Source organism: Simochromis diagramma, unplaced genomic scaffold, assembly GCF_900408965.1.
Source record: "Simochromis diagramma unplaced genomic scaffold, fSimDia1.1 OVJJ01000676.1, whole genome shotgun sequence".
In the NCBI taxonomy this organism is placed as follows: Eukaryota; Metazoa; Chordata; class Actinopteri; order Cichliformes; family Cichlidae; genus Simochromis; species Simochromis diagramma.
The window spans coordinates 2,316,214-2,325,666 of record NW_024387466.1 but is presented as its reverse complement, the minus strand read 5'-3'; the positions used below and the strand labels follow the sequence as shown (position 1 = coordinate 2,325,666).

Genomic DNA, 9,453 nt, shown 5'->3' with positions numbered 1-9,453 from the left:
CATAACATTTAATCTGCCATCCAAGATGAGAAGCTCTGTGCTACCAATATTTTGTTTCCCCTGTGTAAACACACAAATCATACAACCACAAACCATTATAGTTTGTTTTGTTTTTTTAATCATTTGCAGGAGTGAATTTGGAACTACAAATACAGATTTTTCTAAATTTCTAGTGTTTTGCTGAGAAATGTTGTGACCTTGTCTTTGACTTTCTGTCTTGATTACTGTTGTTTTTTGTTTTGTCACAATATCTGTTGCATACAATAAATTTTCAGTTTTTAAAAAAGATTTTGTTTTGTTTTGTTTTTTTATTTGTAAATTTGTGTTGTGCATTAAAAATGGAAAGAATTTCTGGCTTTTAGATTTGCGCCATCTCAAAATGAAGACAATGAAAATATGGAGTATTGCAGTGCAGACATATCAGACTCCAGTTGCAGATAAATTTCTTATTGAGGCTGAAATCATGAAGGCCACACAGTTCTCCCTCTAAAGGGAAGCCATCTTCCTTCCTTCACACATCATTTAGCTGGCTGCTTTGCCTTTAATGCCACCTAGTGGTGTGTATCTCTCTCTCTATATATCTCTGTGTATGTATATATATATATATATATATATATATATAGATATAGATATATAGCTATCTATATAGATCTCTATATCTATATCCTCCTTGCCGTTTATGAGGCTGTAGTGTCTTGCTCTAGATCTCCTTTTCTCATTCTGCCTGCCATTCTCTAATCATTACTCTTTCCTCCCTCCAGGCCAGATCATAAACCTACTTATGATACTGGTTTTTCTTAAAAGGGTCAAACCTTTAACGCCTCTCTGCCAGTGTCCCACACCCTCAAAAAAAGAAACATCTATTGTCTTGTCCTGTAAGATTCAATTCAATTGCTTTTGGTTTATTGTCATATATAACAGTGGCGTTCATGTGGAATCCATTTTGTTTTTAAAGTTGGAAAACATTTGTCTAAATTCTGAACACCATACATCCCCTACTCTAATCAGCCAGATAGCACTGCTAATCAGAAACGTACCTCGCTGAATTGAAGGGACTTTTACTATCCACGTAATAGAAAGCCACATTGATACATAATACTTATTAAATAAACAGGGTCTCTTGCACAAGGCTTCTCGTGTTATAGGAACAGTTCACCTCACAGAGCTATTTATCCACCTGCATTGTTTAGGCATAGGCATGTGTACCCTTTCTTTGATACATCAGGATCAACCTTGTGGGACTCAAAATGTAAAAAAATAAATAAATCTATAAACCTTGTTATAAAACAACATTAACTGTACTTTTTACTGAACTACATCCACACACCAGAAGAGAGGGAAGCCATCAGTGTTTAAAGCATGACCACAAGCCCATTGTCACACTTCCCTCTGCAGTGAGTTGGCAGGTGTGGTTCAGCAAAGAGGTACTTACTGCAGTTTTTCCTTTAAAAAAAAACAAACAACAAAAAAAACCCACATCCTGTACCAATTATTTCCATTATAATCGAGGGAAGGCAGATGCTTAACATCTCCCATAACAGGCAGCTTATACGAAGAATCTAAATAACCAGTAAAATATGTAAACTTAATGTGGAGGTGAAGGTTCCCTTTCAAGCAGCACAATCATTCACATGGTAAGCCATTTGCAGGTTGCTGCAGCACATCTTCACTCAAATATTCAATGTGCTGACACCGGAGGGGGTTCTTTATAGTGGTTTGATCAAACAAAATCAAAAGGATCTTGCTTAGAAACGTGGCCAGTGTACACTAAAGTGGCCTTGGCATTTAACAGCATTACAAAGAGAACTTTATAGCCCATCTGCATTTCTGTAAAATGGTTCCTTTGTCAGATGACAAAACGCCTATAAAAAGTTATTTGTTCAAAGGTCACATGGAAACACTTGATTTTGTTGTTTGCCAGTCTCATCCCTTCTGTCAATGAAACACCAAGAAGAATGTTGTAATAACTCAGAAACCTAATTTTAAATAAACAACAATAACAAAGATACACATTTATTATTTTATTTTATCAATTGAGGGACAGTCTGTTGAAAAGTCGTAAAAACTTGACAGCATGGAATGGTCTTGTGTTTTAACAGGCCTCATGCACTGAGAACAGAATAACCACAGTTGGTCAAACTGCATCTTCAAACTTGATACCAGTAGAAATTTCTATGAAACATTAAACAATTCATTTGCAAATTAACTCACACATACAGTTACTGAGCATGTAACCTTTGGCCGCTGGGCTGTCAGTAGGCATGGCAACACAGAGCAAACAGTTTCACAGAGCTGAAATGTGTTATTACTCCACTTCTAGGTTCGTCGCCCAAACCGATTGGCTGAATCGTTTTCCCCTTGGACGGTAAAAATACATCTCCAACACATTTTGAAAGGAGAGAAATCGCTGTCACAGGATTATGATGCAACAAATCTAAAATTATGATAAACAAACGACAATGTTCTAGAAAGAGTGACACGTGTTCCTGTTTTTAATTATACTAAACCAAACAAACTTCAGAGTATTTTCAGTATTAGATCCCTGTTGAAGCGTGTATTTGTTTTTAAATTGTGTAATAGGTGTATTTTAACTGTTTCTTAATAAGAGTATATCAAACTTACCAAAGTGGGGAGAGAAAAAAATATATATATGAAGAAACAACATAACATTCTCCACTATCTGGTGCCAGAATTTATAAGTTTAAAACAATGCAAGGATTTATTAAAAACAAAAAACAACAACCCCAAAAACAAACAAAAAACCTAAGCCCTGTGCTCTTACAAAAGGGTGATGGAGGTGGACTATGCACCAGCACTGCACAGCTACCGCCCCTCACTACCTCTCCAATCTCTTCATCCAGGAGGGCAAATTGAAGTGGCCTATATGTAAAGAGCGATTTAAGGACAAGTGTGAGGCACTCAGTTCGGCTTCAGAGGGTTTAAGAGGTGCTAAGGGCATAAACAAGTTATAAAAATAGATAAAACTGCAACGTCTGTTATTCCTTCAATGCCTGCCTCCACTTCCACAGCTCTGCAATGACCTGAGGAGAGGAGAAAAAAAAAAACAAAACAAAACATATAAACAGCTGACTTAAATTGTTGTCAAAAACAGCAGGTTCATGCAACATGGTCTCTCATTTACTGCAACACAACTTCCTCCTTACTTATGATTGGAATATTTGGACTTTGATGCCCCCTAGTGGCATGACAAATAAATGCCAGTACACCGCCTCCATTTAAATCAAATTACGGCCAGTAGCTACATTTTCACAATAATCCAAGTAAAAATGTTATAATAGCAGGCAATAGAAATTTGTTGTTTACCTTGGGCTCTGTGACCTTGTGACCATGTTTCACAAAGTTCTCAAACTTGGGCTGGGCTTTAGGTAACGTTACTCCCTATTAGGAAAAATATAAACAAATGTCATCAATTTGCAACTTTAATCATGCCAAACAGATTCAAAAGACATCCAAGAACAAACCTTTTTCACTGCCTCCATCATCTTGGCTTTGATCTCTGGCACACTCAAAGGTCCTTTAGGAGTTGGTGGGGTTTTGGGAGACTTGTCACCTTTTCCTTTAGGTGTCTTTTCCTACATTGGGCAAAAAAATAAATAAATACAAATAAATTAAAGTCTAGACATTAGAAGTGTTGGATTTAATTTTTAAATACATTTGCCTTTGCTCGCCATTCTTGCTCATGTAAACCATTGTTACCTGTTTTTTGGCTGGAGTGTTCGGTTTTGAACTCTTGCCATTCTGTGCAGGTGCTTTGGGTTTGGATGGCGTCTGTTTGGATGGTATAGGTTTGGCTGGAGCTGCCTTGGCCTGTAACAAATGGGCAGCTGTCAGTTGCAGAGTGAGCATGTGTAAATTAAGCTTCAATTTAAAACTCCGCGATAAAGATATCTGCTTGCCTTAACGGGCGATTCTTCTTCCATGCTCTCCTCGTCGTCCTCGTCAGCCTCATCATCATCCCTGAAGAAATGAGAAAGATTAAAGCAATAGCAGTTCAACTTTTTTTTTCCTCAAATTGACCTCTTGCCTGCAGCAAGGTCAAAGCTTGATTAAAAGCAACAGTGCTCCAAACTGTTGTCCTCACCATCCCAGTAGAGAAATGAAACTTAAAGATGCACACAAGTCATAAGGCACTGTAGCCATTTACTGGAGGGAGGAGTGAGGGAGTGGGCTGTTCGATATAACGATATCGGATGATGATATGAAAACGTCTAGGTTTCATATCACACAATCGTGTGTTTGGTGGTGTCGCAAAAATAAACTGTTTGCAGCAATACTTTTTCATCGTTTTGATGTTCACTGTAGTGGCTATATTCTCAAAGTTCTCTCTTTCTCTTATATTAAAATAACCACACTATGGACGGACAAGCGACTGCTTTTATGCGTTGTTGTTAGCAACAACTATTGCTCCAACGTCCGCTTGTTTTTTTCCCCCCCCCCACATAAACCTTTCACAATGAAGGTGAATATCCTGTTGAGATTTTTCAAAATAAACAGAATCCCGTGAAATAGTATGCAGAGTGTTTACGGACGAGAAGCTAAAAAGAGCCGTCAGTTGCTAAAAACCAAACCTTAGAACAGGCTTTTCCCCTGTAGCACAACGTGTAATAAATACTCAAGAAAATTGTGGCCATTTCAACTTATCCAACACTCAACTCCAGGTATACGACACCCAGCTGAAAACATTTCTTGCAAGTCAAGTTGCCCGAGAATCACAGAATTTACAGAAAACGTAGAATTTTTGTGATATTGTTGTCAGGACGATAAATGTCTTATATCGGGATATGAGATTCCTACAAGTTTTGCTTTTATAATGTTATGAAGCAAGCTCCATTAAAGCATTATTTCCACGCAATTAGAGTGTAACAAATGAGCTCTTATAAAACATGACAGAACAAGTGTTCAAAAGCCATCTGACCTTTGCTATGAATTTTATTTTCACAATTTGAGTTTGTTGGGGAAAAAAGGGGGTCATTTTCAACAAAAGCCTGCTACACATGCTGGCAGCAAGATGAGCAGAGGCATGTTCTTTTACCAGCAATGCAGTGACGCAAATATGAAATAACGCTTTGCCCAGAGCTGGCCATCTTTAACAACTGATCTCCTACAGTCATCGGCTCTCCAAGAGGCAGGAGGAGGAAAGATGTAAAGCTACCATCTGTTCGCATGAGGACTGCAACTTAAGGACTTCACAGCATTTGTGTGGTCAGACACTCACTCATCCTCCTCATCTTCATCGTCCTCATCATCGTCATCTTCCTCATCATCGTCGTCATCATCCTCCACCTCCATTTTCATCTTTTTCTGTGTATGACATTAAAAGTCAGTCATGCAATTTACAGCGACAAGTTTACACTTTATACTGAAACCAATATAAAAAAAAAAAAAAAAAAACAAACCTGAGACTTTGCAGCAGGGGAAGTGGCAGGCCTTTTCTTTGATGTTTTGACATCTTCCTCCTCCTCCTCCTCCTCTTCATCGTCATCCTCATCTTCATCAAACGACTGATCTGCATCCATCACTGCGGGGGCAATTTACAAGGAATTTATAATAAAAAAAAAAAAAACTACTCCGTCTGCTGTGCTATGAGGAGTCTTGATTGTGTGAGGGTTATCGCCACATTCTCTGAATTATGAATACTCACTGACAAGGTGCTGTCCACTGATATGGATCGGACCAGAACCTGCCTTCAGGCGAAAAACTGCTGGGGGTGTGATTGTGTAGCCGCCAAGACATGCCTGCAGCAAAACACACAAATAAGCCAGCTGCTGCAAAACTATACAGCAGTTTTTCCTGAGGCAGCACAGAAGCCCCTACATGTGAGGCTAAGGAAGACTAAAGCATAAAATAATTTGGTCGCCAAGGTGTGTTTTCAAGCAGAACGTTTACTTACACTTGGCAAGGTAGAGGGCTTAAGTGAAACCAGAACTGCCTTGACCTTCTGACCCTCTGCGTCCTGCCCTTCTACCTCCACCATATGAAGTTCATCTTTTGTGCTGGGGTCCACACACACCTAAAGACACAACAGAACATTGAAATTTTCCACCACCAAAACATCAAAACTGAAAATGTTAACCAACGATTTGGTATTCACTGTACCACTTGGCTGCATCCTTCTCACACAACCACAAGCAATGTGCTCAGTGTGTGGGACACAATGACATTTTGTACACTGTGTCGTAACAGCTTCAAGTATACAGGGATGAACAAACTGCATGAAAGACACGCACCATCCTCAGATCCAGCTGATGCTCCAAGTCATCGTCATCAGGATTGAAGACAACTTCCTTTCCAGCTTCCAGCACACACCCTGATGAAGAGATTAAAATAAAATAAATTATTTTAAAAGAATACAAAAGTAGAAAATGAGTAGAACCAATCACTTAGGTGTAAAGCGCTACATATAAGGTGCACACAAGAGGGAGCCCTACAGAACAAGGGGTGAACATTGCCACATGGCAACAGCAGGAATTCCCCTCAAATGAAGAAGGGGAAGAAGTGAAAATCACGTCATCAAAACTTATGCTAAAGTTCTGAAACACCTAGCAAAGACACGTGCCATGTTAATATTCCAATATGCATCCTCTACAGGTATGACATTTCAATTAACCTGGGTTAAAAGCCAATTGCAGAGTTTTGGATAAGCATCACCAAACTGGAGACAGTCTATTATCAAATTAGGACGATTTGGCTTGGTTTCTGTGCGTGAAAAAGATATTTAGCTCTTGCTCTTTTAGAACCACCTCAGAATTTGCAACATTAAAACAGTACACTGTGACCGTATCTGCTGTTTAAACGATGTCTGAAGTATCCACCCTAAGAGAAGAGGTTAAATTTTAGTTAGTAAGGGGAGCAGAACGACAGATGAAGAATAGAAACACTCTTTAAGATCTGGGGTGGCTTAAAATGCAGTCGCAGGAGGAGCGGTGGGGAGGTCAACGCGGTCCGCGTGTGTTTGAAGCCACGTTGAGACCAATTTCCCCGGCCAGCAGAAAACTGTCAGCTTGAAGAAGAGCTTCAACGGGACAGCTCATCTAAAAAAAAGCAGGTGCTTCAATAGAACAGCAGCGATAACTCTTTGTTTAAAGAAACTGATCAGATATCAACTCCGTTAATAAATCACGGGGGCCGCCATGTTGATAACCAAGCACGTGTGTGGCAAAGTGGTCTGAAGCACAGCAGCTCAGCAAGACTCATTCAACCTCCTGCCACGACTCATAACAACCAACACCACAAGACATTTTAAATGTTTTAAATGCAAACAGGTCCACTGTCTTCGTCTGGAACAAGGCACGTGTAACTAAGCATGCTACGTGTAATTTTTTCTGTTGCTAACGCCAAAAAACACGAGAACACAGAATATAAAACAACCCCAAGTCACACATAAAACAAAGGTGTGCTCTCACCGTAAAGGAACGTTTGTGGTGCCATTGGTTCATCTAGCCCGTTCATGTTTGACACGAGGACACTGACAAACTCCTTATATGCTGTAGAAGAATAACCAAATGGTACCAGCAGCCACTGACTAACGTGCTACAGTGCTCCCGCTCTTCTTCTTTTCTCAATGAGGCACGGAGTGAAAAAATCAGCCCACACCGCCACCTACAGGACCGCTGCACAGAGCGTCTTAAAGCTAGCTCCATTGTTTGTGTTGGAAAAGTGTAAACGCGCATTGACTGTTAGGAATTACGGTCATTTTGAAATACGTCTCAACACTATAGTCCTTCATTTATTTCCCCATGCATACTACAGTCATTTAAGATGTTTTCTTTACATAAACCTTTAATTTTACGATCCGTAATGCCAAATCACAGCAACAACAAGGTGTTTTATACTGTAATGGAAAGACCCTACAATAATAAAGTATTAAAAAGTATTTTTTTTATTTGTTAAGCCACTCAACACTGATCTATCAGTCATTCAAGAATGATTGAATTAGGACGCATAACTCAAAGGATGAACCTTGAACCAATTTAAAGAACCAATTTTAAATTGTCTCTTTAAGCATTTTACTAGTAGCCCGTCAAAAAATCACATCACTTGTTTCCCTTTTCTGGGTCAATCTATGAGAAATACCAAAGATAACACAGTTTGAAAGGCATAAAACAATATTTTTGCATCACAAGGTAATCCCTAAAGAGCTTTAGCCAAAAACTTGGCATATTGTGGTATGGTGTGCAGTGTGTCCTTAAAGACATAAAGTGAAGGACAAAATAAGTGGCAGGTCTAGAAAAATAATCTCCTGCACATCGACACTATTTGAAAGTAAAAAGTAGAAAAAGAAATTCAACAATTTCTACAGCCACATGTAAAACATGATGACGGCTTTGCCATGTTTTGGGCTCGATGCGGGGATCTTGTCAAAATTGATGAAATTAGGAATGCAGAAAAGTACTGTAAGAGTCTGATCACCATGAAGAAAGATTAAGAATTCAAATTTTGCGCAGAACTGTACTCATAATATAAATGCCAAGAAGTTAGCAACAAATAGTTGATAGATGGGCAATTTCTTCACCAAAAATCTTTTTTTCTGATTTTCCCCCACAGTTTGAATAGTTGAGCTAAATGAATACAGATGGGTAAGAAGAGGAAAAAAAAAGCTAATTAACATGACCCAAAGAGCTTTAAGTGTGAGGACTTGCAAATGTCATGGCATATGATTCACAGTTTTCATACTTGTTACGTCCCCACGATGAAGGTCTAGGGGTGTGTGTGGGGACTGGTAACAAATGGGTCCAGAACAGAATGAAAGGAGAACAGACAGAGGTGTTTAGTAAATAAAATAGTTTTTATTATAGATAAAATTAACATAAAGAGCCGGCAACGCTGTTTTACCAATAACACTAGAAAAAGAAAAAGGTTGCAACAACAAAGAACACAACAACCAAACAAACTCCACACCACGAGGAGGCACTTCCAGGGGCCCACAAGCTAACCCTGTCACTAGCAGCAGCTAGCTTTACTGCTGCCGAAGCCCACAAGCCTACACTACTCATGTGAAGCAGCTACACTGCAAACTGCTTCCACAACTCCACACTATAGGACCTCTCCCGACACCTTCGACACACAATGTGGGAACACCAGAGAAAAAACACTCTCTCATACCCAGTTCATCCCCAGCTTATATGACCTAGGAGAGGTGATTGCTAACTGGGCCCAGGTGGTAAATGAGGCCAATGAACAGCAGCTGTGTCCTGGGGAGAGAGAAGAGCAAGAGAGAGACAGAGGGGTGGAGCAAGAGAGGAAGAGGCGGAGAGAAAACACCACACCCACACAAGGGCAGTTTTAGGAGGCCCAGCTAGGGCCGTAACACCCCCTCCCATAAATACAAACCAGTGGTTTGCCACAGGATGTCCTACACAAATCTTAAATCTATCACCTACCGTGCACCATAATAATGGTTAGGCATACCCTACCAAATCTGCCAAGACCTTT

The 9,453-nt window shown here is 39.6% G+C and overlaps 1 protein-coding gene across 1 annotated transcript; it reads right to left on the bottom strand.

The window, feature by feature from the left end:
- Window positions 1-2,000: 2,000 nt before the first annotated feature.
- On the bottom strand, window positions 2,001-7,581 carry npm1a (nucleophosmin 1a). The gene is made up of 11 exons (XM_040014673.1): window positions 7,425-7,581; window positions 6,249-6,328; window positions 5,912-6,031; window positions 5,663-5,756; window positions 5,418-5,539; window positions 5,237-5,322; window positions 3,918-3,978; window positions 3,718-3,828; window positions 3,483-3,593; window positions 3,325-3,399; window positions 2,001-3,041 (listed from the first exon to the last, which is right to left on the bottom strand). Exons 1-11 carry the CDS (start codon window positions 7,468-7,470, stop codon window positions 2,997-2,999), a joined length of 951 nt encoding a protein of 316 aa, XP_039870607.1. The 5' UTR covers window positions 7,471-7,581; the 3' UTR covers window positions 2,001-2,996.
- Window positions 7,582-9,453: the final 1,872 nt, after the last annotated feature.

Excerpts from the sequence above, each read along its gene's own strand:
- npm1a (XM_040014673.1), bottom strand. The coding sequence starts at position 7,470 with ATGAACGGGCTAGATGAACCAATGGCACCACAAACGTTCCTTTACG. Across the intron at positions 6,329-7,424 it reads ACCACAAACGTTCCTTTACG|GGTGTGTGCTGGAAGCTGGA; the intron begins GTGAGAGCACAC and ends TCTCTTCATCAG. Across the intron at positions 3,829-3,917 it reads AAGAAGAATCGCCCGTTAAG|GCCAAGGCAGCTCCAGCCAA; the intron begins GCAAGCAGATAT and ends CATTTGTTACAG.